Genomic DNA, 17086 nt, shown 5'->3' with positions numbered 1-17086 from the left:
CACTGTAGACGGCCAAGTCACCCCGAGTGCCCGGATCAGTGGAAACCTGAACCATCCCCCGACTGGTACAGGTCAAGCCTAAACGGGGTGTCATATTCCACCTGACTGTGAGACATTCGGCCAAGGCTGAACCTGGTTCAGGCAGCGTCGACTTCTAAGGTGTTTGGCGACGGACGAATCAGGCTTGGGTGTCATCGACTCCAACGAGTCAAACGATGGCTGAATTAGGCCTAGGTGTCATCGACTCCAACAAGTTCGACGATGGACGAATATGGCCTTGGTGCTGACGATTCTTTATCTGGTGCACGATCGGGGCCTGAATGGCATCTCGACTGTCATCGGCCCTGTGAAAGTCAATGTATGCTCTAATTGCCACTGATAAGAAAATTTCAAAAAGGAACCCCAAAAGAAACCCTGGCAATGGCTGGCCTGGAAACACCTACTGACCATAACAGAGGCGAGCTAGATACCTCATGTATCACCCTCGATCACGACCAATATCGTACAGTCATCGGTGGCGGCTGGGGTGAGTCGTATGCCCAAACCATCGCTTGAATCCCTTAGGTATGCTGAGAGCCACGACATCTCACGAACTCAATGAATGGTCGTCTAGCCGGTGTCAGGATCTGAGCGGGATATGAGGATTTCCTTTACATCCAACAACGCCAAATCAAAGTTATCATCTGGAGAGAGAATGGTCTGACGACCCCTCCCATTCGGTTGTCGTCTGAAAACTAAAAGGGAGACCCCATCTGCCCTCCCAACTGTGCATTCTCGTATTCCAAATGAGAGGGTTGAACGACCCTTTCAACTCAATCGGTTGGAACAACAATGAACGGTCACCGATCGAATGTTTGGCGCCACCAACAAAAAAAGAACACAATAAAATCATATTTTCAACTATTCAACGAAAACAGTTATCAAAGTTATTTTTTTTCCATCGAATTCAGGGCACATTACAAAATCTTTCCTCTCAAAAATATAGTATTGCTGAAAAAATAGAAATATCGTCCCTTATTTCTAGCTTGCATTTTTCCTCATTCTCCTCCCGGAATCAATGCTAGGGTTTCTCATGTTTTTTCACCTGCTGTCGATCAATCCCGTCGTAGAAACCCAGGAGATTTTCAGTTGCCGGCAACGATGATCGAAACGGTGATTAGGAATAATCCCGGAAGGGGTGATCGTGAAGGAGGTTCCGATCATGCAGGATGGCCCCCTTGCCAGTGAAGTACGCTCACCGGATCCCAAGCGAAATCCGCAAGAATTCCCACAAATTCTCGCATTTTGAATGAAAAAAAACCCGGAACTCCTCCACAAAACGAGCTCAATAACTCACTTCTAAGATCTCTCTCACAGGAACGGAAGAAATATAAGAGAGAATAAGAACGATCAACAGAACCAGAGTGCGCCAAACAAGTTAAACATTCCTTGTGAAAACCGAAGTTTCCATTTAGATTTCCGTTGTTTCCCGTTTAGGCTTCCGTTGTACATAAAACTGAAAAAAAACGCCCACAAAACCCCCAAACAAGAACACAACCCCACCCCACCCCACCGAAAGGAGGAAGAGTGTCTAACCCCCGAAGCCGTAGAGGGTTCGGCCCTGCCTCTTAAGGGCGTAGACGACGTCCATGGCGGTGACAGTCTTCCGGCGGGCGTGTTCCGTGTAGGTAACGGCGTCGCGGATGACGTTCTCGAGGAAGATCTTGAGAACGCCCCTCGTCTCCTCGTAGATGAGGCCGCTGATACGCTTGACGCCTCCCCGGCGGGCCAAGCGGCGAATGGCCGGCTTCGTGATGCCCTGGATGTTGTCCCTCAGGACCTTGCGGTGCCTCTTCGCCCCACCTTTCCCCAGACCCTTCCCACCCTTTCCCCTACCCGACATCTCCGTTCCGCTCTCTACGATCCCTTTTTTCTGAAGTGGAGAGATGGAGAATCGCAGTGGAGGATCTAGAGGGGCGGGGGTTTCTTTTATATAAGTTTTTGCACGATTTTGGCCGTTGGATCGGCTCTCGATCCGTGTCTACTGGCAATGGGTTTGTGTGGACCGTACGATATGATTTCTCGTGATGTAATTGGGCCAAAATTTAAACGGGGAGGGATCGGTAGCTAACCGCATAAACTTTTAACGCAATGCATCTGTAAATTCAACAGGACTACCTGCCGCAAAAGCTTAGGTAGACTCATTCCCATGAGATCATTTCTCAAGGACTACCTGCCGCAAAAGCTTAGGTAAACTCATTCCCATGAGATCATTTCTCAAAACCCAAAGCCTGATGTTTCTGAAACTTATGAAAAATGTAGAGCCTCAGGTGGCTCGATGGTGTAAATGCAGCGAGAGAAGAGAGAGAATCAGAGAAAGGGGTTAAAATTTACCCCCATCTTAGAGGGCTATCTTTAGATTTTGTTAATTCATTCTTTTATCATAAATCTCTCACTTCCTTAGATAGGAGCGAGGATTGGAAGCATCCTTTTTCTCTCAATAGTCGTTATTCCAGTTGATTGGTATTTTCTTACAAAATGGAAACCAATGATTGAAATGTCATGTATGAGCTTCCCATGCATTGAGGAGACATTGGGCTCATCTCTTTCCTCAATGCATGAGGTGCATGGTCATACATGATCATAAATGGCATGTTTGACCAATATCTCTCACTTGACCATGCTAACTGAATCATGATAAAGAATTTTTCCTCTGGTTATTAGAGTCTTACACTTTCATCAAAGGTTGACAAATAACTGGTTGTAATTTTATTCTTTTCAATTATATCATGAATATAATGATATTTTATCATTATATGTTTGCTTTTATAGTTATTTACTCCACTCTTTATAAGAGTGATCGTTGTTTGGTTATCAAAGTAAATTTGTACTAGTCTATTGGTTATATCCTGCTTTAAATCACTAATAAAGTTATTTGTCCAAATGGCAATATTAGCAACATCATTGCAGGCAACATAATTAGCTTTTTTAGTGTGCTGAGCTATACAACTTTGTTTTTTGCAAGACAAAAAAAAATACATCCTTCAAGAAGAAAAATATCTTTAGAAGTAGATTTATTATTATATCTGCTGCCACCAAAATCAACATCAGAATATTCAATCAGTTATAAAGTATCATTTTGAAAACACAACTGCAATCACTAATTCTAAACTTGTTGATTATATGTTTAATGTATCTTTCTTGACTCAAGTTCAAAATTTAGAATTTCTATTTCGAGTGATTGTGATTTTAATAATATAGAATGCCTCTCTCATGTCTTTCAACTCGAATTGAATATTTAACCATGATTTGGTTTTTATAATTACATTATTATCGTTTACAGTCAAAAGAATATCATCCACATAAAGTGAGAGAAAAGAATATTTGTTCAATTTTTCAAACATAAATACAATGGTTAAATCTATTTGCTACACATCTCAATAAATTAATTGTCTTATAAAACTTTAAGTACCATTAACGTAGTGATTGCTTTTGTTCATATAAAGATTTTTCCAACATATACACTTTATCATCTTGACCTTTAACAACACAGTGTTTAGGTTATTTCATAAAAATGTTTTTCTTAACCTCACCATTTAGGAATGCAGACTTAACATCCATCTTATGTAAATCCAAATCATAGTCAGCTACAATGGTCAAGATTATTCTTATCGCAACAAATTTTGCAACAAGGGTGTATGTATCAACAAGTATACGCTCCATATAATTACACCAAAGGTCAAAGCTCATAGTACCCCTCTAGTATGAGCTATAAGGACCAAACATCAAAAGTCAACGTAAAAATAAGTACAAACATCACACAATATCATTCTCGTACTTGGGTCTAGGCCAAGACATGACACACACAACAACAGTCATGACAAAGGCCAACTCAAGATACTCGCTCGGTATCACAGATCAACATCCAAACATGTTCGTGTAAAGAGATACTTCTAGGGTCATTACCCTAGGATTCTAACTGTATGTATGCATGCCCATTTGTTCTCATTGTCATTACCATCTTTGTAATACTCATAACTGAAATAATGAGACCTCACATCCCAATACAATACATAACACATAATGTGCATTTATCTACAAAATATGTTCCTCTTTGAACACCCGAAGTCACATTAGTGTCTTATTGCATAGAGATTGCTAAAAAACAACTACTGGTATTATCTACCCATACATGGCTATTTCGAACTTAATTCATCAAATCTCAAGCTTAAAACTATATACCTAAAGGAAAAACACCAAAAAAATACACATTTCGTTAACTCAAGAATTGACTCTCCTAAGCCCAGAGATCAACTTATCTTTTCAGAAGTAAACTCTTTTTAAACAAAACCAAAACAACATAGTAGAGAGTTGACTCTCCACTGCAGGAGTTGACTTACAACTTGCAAATTTCTATTCACAACACAGATGAATCAACTCACAACATAGAAGAGTCAATCCTTGACATCCATGAGTCGACCCTTGACCAAAAATACCTAATACATAGGTAAAACCTATGCATACAACCTCCAATATCAAGCACGTATGGTCCCACAGACTACACTACATCATACTTGGTTGAATACCTCAAATCCCAAGTTCAATCATATCAATCTATATACAAAACATCAAAACAGTCAACTCATACTACTCAGGAGTTGACTCAAGCACTACAAAGTTGACTTATGTTCACAAGTCAACTCTCTGCTTGAAATGAGTTGACTCACAGGTTCAAGAGTCAACACACTACCTACAGGGGGTCGACTCTCTACCCCCAAAACCCATTACAGTGTTCTGAAACTGATGTGAGTCGACCTTCAGGGACAAAACAAATGAAATACCATGATAGAGTCTACTCTTGACCTGCAGGAGTCAACCCTAAACATGACCAAACCGAAAAATCCCAATTCTAAAATATCAATCTTCGATGAAAAGTCATGGGTTCACATGATAAAACATGAGATAGATAGTTTTAACATGAATTTCTACAGAAAACACATGATCAAGCTTGCATTTAACCACATACTCACTTAAATATGCAAGTATACATTTTAAAAACATTATTTTATGACATGTAAGAGTCATGGACATGTAAAGATTCTACGAATCTGAAATCAAAACATGGTTTTTCAACTCTATAAAATTAGGTAACATTCTCAACAAGAAACCACTAAAGATTGCACACTAAAACATTCCCTAAACATGCCAAATTTTGCCTAACGAGTATGGTTTCAAACAAAACTCTATATACATACTTACATGCCCATAGGGTTCATGGAGTAGGAAGATCACACCTTTCTTATACAATAAATCCAAGATAAAAATACAAAGATCTTCTAAACCGGCACTTAGTACGATCATTCGTCCAAAAATCATGCTCCTTCAACTCAACCACTCTACTACAACAACTCCATTAGTTTGGACTCCTCCAATGAGAAAAGAGGGAGCTCAGGGGTAAAGGAGGAGAGGGGCGTGTAGGTGAGACTGAGAGAGAGAAGAGAAGATAGGGAGAAGCGAGAGAAACACAAGATATAAGTAATGATACAAAGTTACTTTAGGTTTAATAAAATCCTTTTAACCCAACTTAAAGTAGGTTAATACATGTCAAAACCAGTAAAAAAAATGGGTCTGAGATGTTCATTTTAATGACAACCATCTTGGTCTAAGTTATGAATATGCCATTTATAACCTTCTACTTGTTTTTCCCTTTTTTGCAAACCTAATTATCAAGCTGCCACTATCCCTTAAAAACCAACTTCTTTTTTTATAAATCTCATATACATCTCCATGACAAAAAATGTCCATTGTCTTCGTCCAAATTTTAAGGCCTGTCCATTTCCCATAAGGCCATGAACAATTAAAAAAATGATGCCTATGCTCGTAAATCCAAATGGGGATGATCCAAACCCAAATCTCAATTGGTTTGAGATTCAAATCCAATGAAAAACCTTTATTCATCAATATAAAATATAAATCCCAATGCAAAGGCTTGTATAATATTAAACAAACCCCTTTTAAAAAGGGCCTAAAAATTTGAAGCGTTACAATATTGGGCCAACAAAGCTTTTATAATGTTTGTAATGGTAACTAGCGTGAGTTTATTATATTAAGGTTAAACCTCTATAACATCTTTCAATATGATATCAGCTAGTATATTAGTAAATATGCATATATTGAGTCAAAATTGTGATTTGTCAAAGAAGTTTTTTGTAAAACTTATTTTTGAGATATGTTTATAATTATTATGTTTATTAAATATTATTTTTTATATCCTTAAAATCTCCATAATTTTTACAATATTATTTTAATTAAGAATATTACCTAGTAAAGGATAATCATGTTAATTAAGAAAATGTGGTTGGAGATTGGCATCAACTAAGACTCATTTTCTTAATGGGAGATTGCATTCCTGAGGGTCACACCCTAGGGATGAGCAATGAAGAAATCCTTTTTGTTAGCCTTGTGCCATGTAGTCACATGACAAGCCTAGATATGACACATTCAGTGTACTCTTAAACCTAGGGTAAACACAAAAGCTTGAACCCGATTATTTTTTTATGATGGTTTAAGTTAAAATAAGTTGATCTAGTCATGTACATTTTTTCCAATCAACGTCAATTTAGGAGCTTTGGTTGGCGAAATATACATTTTATATTTATCAGTTTCTTAGTGTCATTATTGATTTGTGTACATTATTTATTCAAATTAGTGCTTATATCATAAGCATATGTTTGAGTCGGATCATAATCCAAAATTAGATAGCGCTTGACATAGTAAGTTTGCACAAGTCATAACTTTGCAATCATATATCAGAATTTAGTGATTTTGATATGTTGAAAAACTTAGATTATGTCTTTTTAAGCCAAAAACAAATTCATCTGCTTTCATATCCGAAATTGCATGAAAATCAAGCAGTTTTCTGTATTGGCAAATTTGGTTGTTTATTTAAATAAGCTTAATCATATTTATGGCATAAATTGCATCTTTAAGAGCTTGATCCACTCAAATCCAAATCATGTCCTTATAGAGGAAAATGGGCAAGTTGAGAGTCAAGGTGATGGAATTGGATAATTAAGGGGGCTTCTACAACTACCTCCATTTTATGCATATGACAAAATTCACATTTGAGTACATTCTAAAAAAATTACATAATTTGTAGGTCAATGTTGCAGCCCGTACGTCTGCCTTTTGGTTTAGCTAAAAACATTGCCAACCTGACTTAAGATTGAGCCAGGCCAAGCCAATGACACCCATCTGGTGAAGCCGTTTTCGTGGTGCATTTCATAGTCACAATGCCGGCCATTTTTTAAACTTGTGATTTTATTGTTAGATTTAAAAAAATTCATTAAATCCTGTAAAAAATGTGGTATTTGTAGAACATAATTTGCTTCGAAAATGTCATGTTTTATTGTGATATTGTCAGATAATTAACGTGATATTTTTATTTTTATACCTTTAATGCTTATAGCTTTTTACATATTTAAAAAATTCAAATATAGCGATATTTTCTGTGATTTTCTTGATGTTTGTCACAATGGTGCATTTCTTGATTAAGAAAAACCAACAAATTTTTTTCCATAGTATCTGAATGCTTTGATGGATATTCCCCTACCGGCAGGTTTTACAAAAATTTTCTGCCTACGGTAGCGTGTATTTCCTAAGGGTGTCAACGGCTCGGGCTTGGTTTGGACTCAGGTGGAACCAGACTTGGCCCCAATTTTTGGGTATAGTATCGGGTCCAAACCTGAGTCTAATTGGATCTTTCATAAGAAAAACCATACTCGAATCCAATAATAACTACATGAACCAGACCCGGGCCATACCAGGTAAAATACTATTTTTATCATTTTTACATTGGAAAATTGTGGGTCTTAATTAGAAATCGGGTCGGTCCTGGGTGTGATATAGAATTTCACAAACTATACCCGTATTCATGTATTAATCGAACCTTCAGGTCCAGACCCGGGTCTTAATCCGGTCTTCTTATTTATCACCATACCGTAGAGTCTGGGTAAACCCGAGCCATTGACACTCCTAGTATTTCCCCTGAAACCAAGTAAGAAGGAATATATAGTCATCATATTCTCAGAAATTCCTTTCCCTACCATTGCTAAAAAAGGGCGTGAACAACGTAATTAAAATATCCATATAATTCACTTCACCACCTTTACAATTGATACCTCGCCGGTTTGTGAAGAAACACCGGATACTTTTTTGACCTATTTTCTGCTTTTGAAATCTCCATCGAGAGTGAAGTGTGGGCCATGGAAAAAAAACAAAAGAAAATTGATGGTGTCTTTTTCTCTCTCTCTAGTTTGGACTTTGGATTAGGGTTGTCATCGGGTTGGATTTGGTCCGGACTCAGGCAGAACCAGACTTGGATTAAATTTTTGGGTATGGTATCAGGTCTGGAGCTGAGTCAAATCGGGTCTATTATAAAAAAAACCATACCCGGACCCGATAAGAACTACACAAACCAAACCTGGTAAAAAACATTTTTTGTATCATTTTTACATTAAAAAATTGTGGGTCATAATCGGAACTCGGGTCAGGTCCGGGTCTGATATAAAATTTTACAAACTATGCCCGGGTCCATGTATTAATTGGACCTTCGAGTTCAAACCCGCCGGGTCTTAATCAGATGTTCTTATTTATCACCATACCTATAGAATTTTAGTTAGGGTTGGGTCCGGGTAAGCCAGGCCCGTTGACACCCCTACTTTGGATGTACGAAAAGGATGATGTATAATTTTTTGGAAATTCGCTGGGTTGGCTGCTATGTTATTTGTACCTTTTAATATTGCTTATTTGCCCTTAAATATAGTTAAAAAAAATTGAGAACTCCAAAAGTGAAATTCGACATCTCCTAAAAAAAAGGTGACATTCAATAATTAAGGTGAATATAAACTAATTCGGGTAGCCATTTGAACAAATTTTAAAAAGCTAAGTGTTTATCTTAAATATTTGGAACATGTGGCGACTATCTTATATGCTAAAGTGAGTTTAGAAAGCTTGTGAATTAGAAGAACATTGATTTGATATCTTTCTCAGTTTTTGGTCTTATATGCCAACGTGAGCTTAGATGCAGTGATGCAAACGGGTTTGTATCCGAAACAGCTAAATACATTTGGGTTTCAGATCCGGTCAGATTCAAACAGCCAAAATGTGCAAAACCTCTATCCTGGATCCTAACCATTTTCATACTTTTGAATTAGAGGGGTTTTGATTTGACATCTTTCACTGTCAAATCTCAATATTTATTTTATTGTTTTTCATTTATCCCCAAAGTATACTATTGATGCTGAGACCATCTTCGTCTCAATGCCACAACAAATTTGTTCAACTTAGAAAAGAAATATGGAATTTTGAAAGAAAATGGAGAAAAATAATCAACAAGTTAATGTCAAAATTATGGCAGCATAGTGTACTATTGAGAGTTCTAAACAAAACCAGGTAAATTGAATTATTCTGAAATTGAAAAGGAAATATATTTACGTATTTGAAGACGAAGAAAGGGTAACGACGTCAATCTCTCTCTCTCTCTCTGGTTTTCTGTATCAATCCACAATTGCAAAATCCCTGAAAACTCTTGTCCCCGATTTACTTCATCCAGATTCACTACAATTCTTTGGTACCCATGTCCTAAAAAACTAGAAAGATCTTAAATTCTTCTTCCATTTGCCCGAGATCTCACTAAGCTCGCCTCATTCTGGCGTGTTTTGATCATAAATCCTGACAAATTCTTCAACTGCATCATTTTCACTTCAATTCCCGGAGACCCAATTGCCGAAACCGGGAGAAATTCTGAGTTCTCCTTCAAATTTCTCCAAAATCTGTCGATCCCACTTTAATCTAGATATATCTTGTGTTTAAACGTCAAAAAAAAAGAATTGCTGAAATACCATCCCGCACCAATTTCTTGATCCGAGCAGGAACCCTAATTTCCGCTTCGAATTCCGTCAACCCAACAGAAATCTAGAGTATTCTGATCTCCTCCCGTCGAAATCTGTGAAAGGGTTCCTCAATTCCTTTACCCCACATCGATCCGTCAATACCCACATCTCATTAGCTCAGGGGAGCCCAAGATTCCTAGAGAAGAATGTCATTCGAAGAAGAAGAAGTATTCGAACACACTCTCCTTGTTGTCCGGGAAGTCTCTGTGTATAAAATTCCTCCCAGAAGCACTAGTGGTGGTTACAAGTGTGGCGAGTGGCTTCAGTCCGATAAGATTTGGTCGGGGAGATTGAGAGTCGTTTCTTGTAAAGAACAGTGCGAGATTCGGCTCGAGGATCCGAATTCCGGTGAGCTCTTTGCCGCCTGCTTCGTCCTTCCCGGCCAGAGGGAGAATTCCGTGGAAACCGTTCTTGATTCCTCTCGATACTTTGTGCTGAAGATCGAGGATGGGAGGGGCAAGCACGCATTCATCGGCCTAGGCTTCGCGGAGAGGAACGAGGCGTTCGATTTCAATGTCGCTCTCTCCGATCATGAGAAGTATCTCAGGAGAGAGCACGAAAGGGATTCAGGGGAAGACAACCACGATGGTCACATTGATAGTCACATTGATATCCATCCTGCAGTGAATCACCGATTAAAGGTAATGGCATGGTTCATTCTTTGAATAACCTTCTTTATATATATAGTCCATATAAATTGTGTTTATTTATATCTTTGAATGCAATCATGCTTCATTCTTGTTTAAATTTGGAAACCGATTATTTAGATCTGTTACAATGTATGTCTTTAGTTCTTTATCTAGTTCCAGAGCATCATTTTGTGGTTGAAGAATTTTCTTTTCTTGCTTCTCCCCTATTCTTGATTCATCGAACACGTTGTCAACAACTTTAATCTATTGATTGCATTTTATGTTTTATTGGAATTATAACACTGAATCATGTCCTGGATGAGCAGCTGTATTCGTGCGATTATGTAATGTATTGATTAAAATTTGCGTCCCTTTTCCTCATTGCCTAGAAGAAATCACACAGGAACTTCATGAGATGCATTTTTCTTATTATGTTGGTTGACGTGTGATTAATTCTGGAGACATCAATAGTGCTTGTCAGGTAGTAGTGGTGATGCTGGATAATTCATAATCACAATGGTTCTGGTGGTGGAACTATGGGTTGGTTGTGAAACTTGATGGTATGGCTGGTAAACAAGCTGCAGAGCGGAGCTTGCGATGTTCAAGCCCAAATTTCCCTGTCATGTGCTTGAGCTGGGTTCAGGCTATATATATACATTGGTATCTGCTCACAGGTTAGGTGCGAAATGAGCGTGCTAAATGGGGTTTTCAGCCTTTTTTCATTTTAACTTTAAATTCTGACTGTACAGATGTGATCTATGTACTTGATTTTATAGGGATCAGCTCTTAAAGTTTTCTATTCCGACACATGGGTGGGTTTTTATAAGGTTAAAAAAATCAACCGTCCAAAATCTTTGTAAATTTTTGAGTGTCCAAATATCATTTTTTTCATCAAAAACACATGATCCAGGTGTGGATTCCTCGTAAATTGACCATGCCTGACACATTTATGGGGTTGAAACTGCAAAAAAAACACTGGAAGGGCAGAAAAACCCATTTAGCACGTATCATTTCGCACCTAACGTGTGAGCAGCTATCAATTTCTCCATATATATATATATATATATATGGAGAGAGAGAGAGAGAGTCTATAATTGAAGATGATCGGATGGCTCTCCATCTATTGAGTGTTTCATGGATCAGACTATATATTTGACGTTTATAAGTTTAGTAAAAAGCATTTTTTTAGAATATGATATTATGATATTTGATATTCAAACACATTTTTTAATACCGTTAAAATCAAACTTACAATGCATGAAACTTTATGATGCAAAGAATTGAGTTCTTGTGCTGAAATGACTCAATCTAAAGTATGTTTCATGGGGGAAAAAACTCCATCTGGTTCATAAACACAATCAAGGTCCTATTAAGTAGATAAAGTCTGACAGTTATTGTTGGTTGTAGATTTTGAACCTTTCTTTGTCTGAATGGTTCCCTTTTTCTATATATACTTTTTTGTTTTTCAAAGAATTTTAGAACAAAGAAATGAACTTACATCCTCTTGTATCTAAAGTGATGACTAGCTGCCATTTTATTTATACATTATTATGTATCATATAAAATGTACATATGTTATCTTTATTCACCTACCTGAGCATGCCTGGCATAGCGAAACATCTCTTCTTCAAGCTTGGTTCATTTGACATAACTAGCTTATATCCAGTTGAATATGAGCAACCTGTACGAGCCCAAGTGTGGTCAGTGGCCTGAACCGCTGACTTATGAGGGCTTGGTTCATTTGCCAGCCATACCTGGTCTTTGTATTCATTGAACAGGCTCTGCGTTTGAGAGGTCGGGAGACAAAAGAGGAACCTAAGCTGCTTAAAGTTTATATTGTCATCACTGAATGTTGTGGTATTTTCAATTGATCACATTTTACATTTTCTAAATGAAAAAAGAAACCACACACACACACACACACACACACACACACACACACACACACATATATATATATATACATGAGAAGGTGGTATCTGCTAACCACTTTTCTACCTAACCGCCTTGCTAACCGGGCTTTCGAAGGGTTTTCCCCATTAATTACTTAAATCTGACCGTACAAATGTGTTCGGCATGGTTGATTTGCTAGGAAACAATGCTTGGATTGTGTTTTTTTGATGAAAAACATGACTTTTTGATTCTTGATTATTTAAGAAAATCTTAGACCATCAAATTTTTAAACATTATAAAAACCTACCTGCATATCAGAATCAAATGATCCAAGAGTCTATTCCCATAAAATTAAGCATGTAGAATGCATATGTATGGTCAGATTTAAGGAAAATATGGGGAAACCCTTGGAAAACCCGGTTAGCTAGAAAAGTGGTTACCACTTTGTCTCTCTCTCTCTCTATATATATATGTGTGTATGCATGTATGTATATATGTATGTAATGAGATGTGATATTGGATATGGATCCAGATTCATGTGTTAATATGTATTTTATGATTACTTTCTGTTTCCAATTTCACCCCTCACTTAAATGTTATGTATTAAAGAAAAGGGTAATATCGTACTTATACCAAATTAGTTACAAATTATTAAAAAGGAGGATCCATCCCACACGTCCCACATTGAGAAATGTGTCTAGGGATTTGTGCAGCCCCTTCTCTCCTTGCTATTTCTTTTCCTCTCTTCTTCTTCTCCTTCTATGGTGGTGCAACTTTGATTTAACATGGTATCAAAGCATGTATGGTCCTGATTTATTCATCGAGGTGAGTCCAAAAAGGCTTGGCTATTTCCTTTCCACCTGCTCTCTTCTTGAAAACCCTAAATCATGGTTTTTATCTCTAGGTATTTCCTTTCTCTGTTTTTTCTGAATATCTGTTCTAGATTATTCATTGCATAACACTCCTATATTGCTGAATCCTTGTTGCATCAGTTTTTCACATGAATATCCTCTTTATTTTCTCTCTTAATCTTCTTTTATCCAACCCTTTTATAAAAATTGAACTTGGCTGCTACAGCACGTTCCTAATTTCATAATTGTCCTCTGATCTAAAAAAAGATGTGCAGATCTGTTTATTATCGAAGACTGATTTTCTTCAATACAGATTCAACTTCAATATTTTTCAGTAGCCTATTTAAAAAAGAAAATTAATTTCTTATATTCTTATCCTCTTGAAAATCGTGCCTCTCTTGAACTTTCTGAGACCTAGTTTTACCTCCTTGTTCCCTCTCTAATGAATTATTTTTCCTCTTCTTCTTTTGTTCTTTTTGCCAGTTTTCTTAATCAACTTGTTTATGAAAAATTAACAAATTTTAATTTCCTCTCATGGAAAAGACAAATCATTCATTTTATTCGTAGCCAAGACCTTTTGGGCCACCTAGATGGGTCAATCACGATCCCAACAAAGTTTATTGTGCAGGAAAAGAAGGATGAAAAATGAGTTGTTGTCACTACACATGTTTGGAATCCAGATTATATATCCTGGATGAAACGTTATCAGACACTTGTTCCCTACATCATGTCTATGTTATCTCAGGAAGTGTTTATCAGTATTCCTGATGACGACACAACTATGAAACTTTGGGAAAAGTTAGTTTAAACATATTCTCAATTCTCATAAGCAAGAATTATGTTTTTAAAAAGAGAGTTTCAAAATCTTAAGAAGGGCTCCATGATTATAATGGAGTGTCTGAACAAAATAAAGCAGATTACTAACCAACTTGCCATGGTCGGGTGTGAGGTCTCGGATCGAGATAAAGTGCAGCATTTTCTCAATGGACTTGGGCTAAAATACAATGTCCTCTACACAACTTTGTCTTGCTTTCCTTCATTACTAACATTTGATGCATTGCATCCTAAACTACTCCAGTTTGAGATGAATTTATTAGGTACAACAAAAAGTTCTTCAGCCGCAAGAGAGAACCATAATGTTTTAATTTTTTGGATGCAATACGGAAGAGACCGACGGGGTATGCGAGGAGGATAAGGATGCAGTCTGTGGATGAGCATAAGGGCAGCAAACATGAAGAATCTCGGCCTCAATCACATGAATTCTATCAACTATGGATGAGTGAAAGTTTATTTCCAAGGGAATTTGATGGATCCAGCAAAGAACACACAGAAGGAACTGATTGCAAAGGTGAGGTTCACAACAAGACAGTGATATGGGTACAATTGGTTTGCAAATAACATGTGTTCATGATTCAGCAGGTTCAAAGTACTTGTATATAGTTGCAGAAATAAAGAAACACCTGACAGTCTGACACTCTTTTATAGTAGCAAAATGCAGCCCCTCAGGATGATCAAATGCCTCCAATAGTGAGGAAATTCAGCCAAATTCGACACCACATTGAGATATGGGTTAGTTATGAGAGTTTTAACACAGAACATCAAGCATTTCTGGCCACAGGCAAGAAGAACCCAAAACCTATAGTCAAACATCCAAGTCTAACAGGTGGATTGGGGCCATGAATGAAGAGATAAAGGCTTTGTACGAATGTCAAACATGGGATATTGCACGAAGGCCTTTAGACAAGAATTTTGTTGGATCAAAATGGATATACAATATCAAGTATAAACTAGATGGCAACATAGAAAAGTATAAAGCCTGACTTTTTTGTGAAGGGTTTTACTCAAGAACATGGGTTGGATTGTGAGGAAACCTTTAGTCCAATAGTGAAGATGGGGACAATTCGTATTGTCCTATCCCTTGTTGTTGACAATGGCTGGATGTCAAGTGAATTGGATATTAAAAATGCATTTTTACATGGGTACTTAAAAGACAAAGTCTATATGGAGCAACCTCAGGGGTATAGTGAGAAGGATTTCACCGGTTATGTTTGTAAATTAAATAGGGCAATATATGGGTTAAAACAAGCTTCCAGGTCATGGTTTGAAAGCTTGTCTTTTGAAATTCAAAAGCATGGGTTTTATAGATCCTCTCTTGATCATTCACTTTTCATCTGTCACATGGGTGCAGGTGCGGGTGCGGGAGCGGGTGCGGGTGCGGGTGCGGGTGCGGGGATTCAGCACTTCCAAAAAACCCGGGTGCGGGGGTGCGGCAGGGGCAAAAATATAAATATATATATATATATAATTTTGAAGTTTTAACAGTTTAACATTTAACAGTAAACATTGTCATAAACTCATAATATGATTCATCATGCATGCAGTATATCAACCTAAATATCAAATTATCAATCAAATAAGTAAAGCAATTACATAAATCGACCTAAATATCAATCAAATAAGTATTGCATAAAAGAACTAAATTACATACCAAAGTATATCCTGATGAAGTAATGGATGCTAATAATTTTCTTCTTCATCATCAAATGCATCATTAGAAGGAATACTGGGCTCAGCTAAATCCATGTTTGTTACGTTGAATTCATGTTCTCCCTCGAAGTCACACTCTTCTGGGTTTACATCCCAAAATTTGGATGTTCCTTGTCTGCATTATAAACCCAATTTGAAAATGATAAATACAATACAAGTATATTTAAATGAAAACTAAGAAATAATCAAATAACTAAGAGAGCAAATTAGTACCTGTATTCATCATTGCTTCGCGAAAGTAATCGAAGATTTGAATGAACATATACTAAATCCTCTGCACGCTTGCTGGTGAGTTTATTTCTCTTTATGTTGTGGATTTGAGAATATGTGCTCCAATTTTTTTCACAACAAGATGAACTAGCAGGCTGCGATAGCAATCTTAATGCAAGACGTTGCAGAAGAGGTGTTTCTGATCCAAATGTTGACCACCATGTGATAGGATCTATATTATCTTCTTCTCTCGCGAATAATGCCGGTGCATATAATCTCGAAGATGAAAATTTTTCAAACTCTTGTGTGACTTGATGTAGAAGATATGCTTCTGGAAAAAATCTTGTCATACACATATTTCTATGTCTTGATAGCTCTGGGTCTAAATTTGGAGGGACACGACCAATACCACCAGCCCACCACTTATTTGCATAATATTTTGGATTAAGAGAATGTGCCATGCAATGCAAAGGAGTGTTGCTCTTATCCCATCTTCTGACTAAAATTGAATGAATATGATTAAAAAAATCTGAATCATCCAATGCAGGATTTTTTTCTTCATGCATGAAAACTATAGCTTGTATTTTTTCAATCATATTATCCCACATTTCATAAACTCTGTGAAGCATGGGCTCATCCTTATCAACTTCTCTTAACATTTCCCAAATAGGTTGCGTAAATTGAAGGAAGTATATCACTTTGTCCCAAAACTCATCATCAAGAATGAATTTCTTAATTTCTTGAGCCTTCATATCATCATCAACACGATAGAATGTCCAATTTTCATCAGTCACCATGTTAATCAAAGCATTCTTCACTCTTTTAATCCTCTTCATCATCACAATGATGGACGCAAAACGTGCTTCAACGACATTCAACAATTTCAAATCAGAATGCCTATTAAATATAGCATTAGCACGATGGTGGTTAACAACAAAATTACTAATGCTTTTGACATTTCTTTCTAAATCTTCAATCCATGAACATAAAGCATATGCTTGTGAATTTTCTTCTTCTTTGGGGT

General features: G+C 37.1%; 2 protein-coding genes across 2 annotated transcripts in view; one reads left to right on the top strand and one right to left on the bottom strand.

The window, feature by feature from the left end:
* Nucleotides 1-1373: 1373 nt before the first annotated feature.
* LOC149819512 (histone H4) lies at nt 1374-1934 on the bottom strand. Its single transcript, XM_089984811.1, has one exon. It carries the CDS (start codon nt 1880-1882, stop codon nt 1571-1573), a length of 312 nt encoding a protein of 103 aa, XP_089840937.1. The 5' UTR covers nt 1883-1934; the 3' UTR covers nt 1374-1570.
* Nucleotides 1935-9551: 7617 nt separating this feature from the next.
* Nucleotides 9552-17086, top strand: part of LOC149819511 (uncharacterized protein At1g03900-like) — a 34668-nt gene continuing 27133 nt past the window's right edge. Inside the window, exon 1 of the mRNA XM_089985325.1 lies at nt 9552-10573. Coding sequence (XP_089841451.1) covers nt 10079-10573 — 495 coding nt within the window. The 5' untranslated portion in view covers nt 9552-10078. The remainder of the gene's footprint in view (nt 10574-17086) is intronic.

The sequence above is a fragment of the Nuphar pumila genome, chromosome 13 (genome assembly GCF_984573655.1).
Source record: "Nuphar pumila chromosome 13, dmNupPumi1.hap1.1, whole genome shotgun sequence".
NCBI lineage: Eukaryota > Viridiplantae > Streptophyta > Magnoliopsida > Nymphaeales > Nymphaeaceae > Nuphar > Nuphar pumila.
Note: the sequence above shows the minus strand (reverse complement) of the source record. Positions and strands in the feature narration are given on the sequence as shown.

Bases quoted from the DNA above. Each gene is read 5' to 3' on its own strand.
- LOC149819512 (XM_089984811.1), bottom strand. From the start codon at position 1,882: ATGTCGGGTAGGGGAAAGGGTGGGAAGGGTCTGGGGAAAGGTGGGGCG.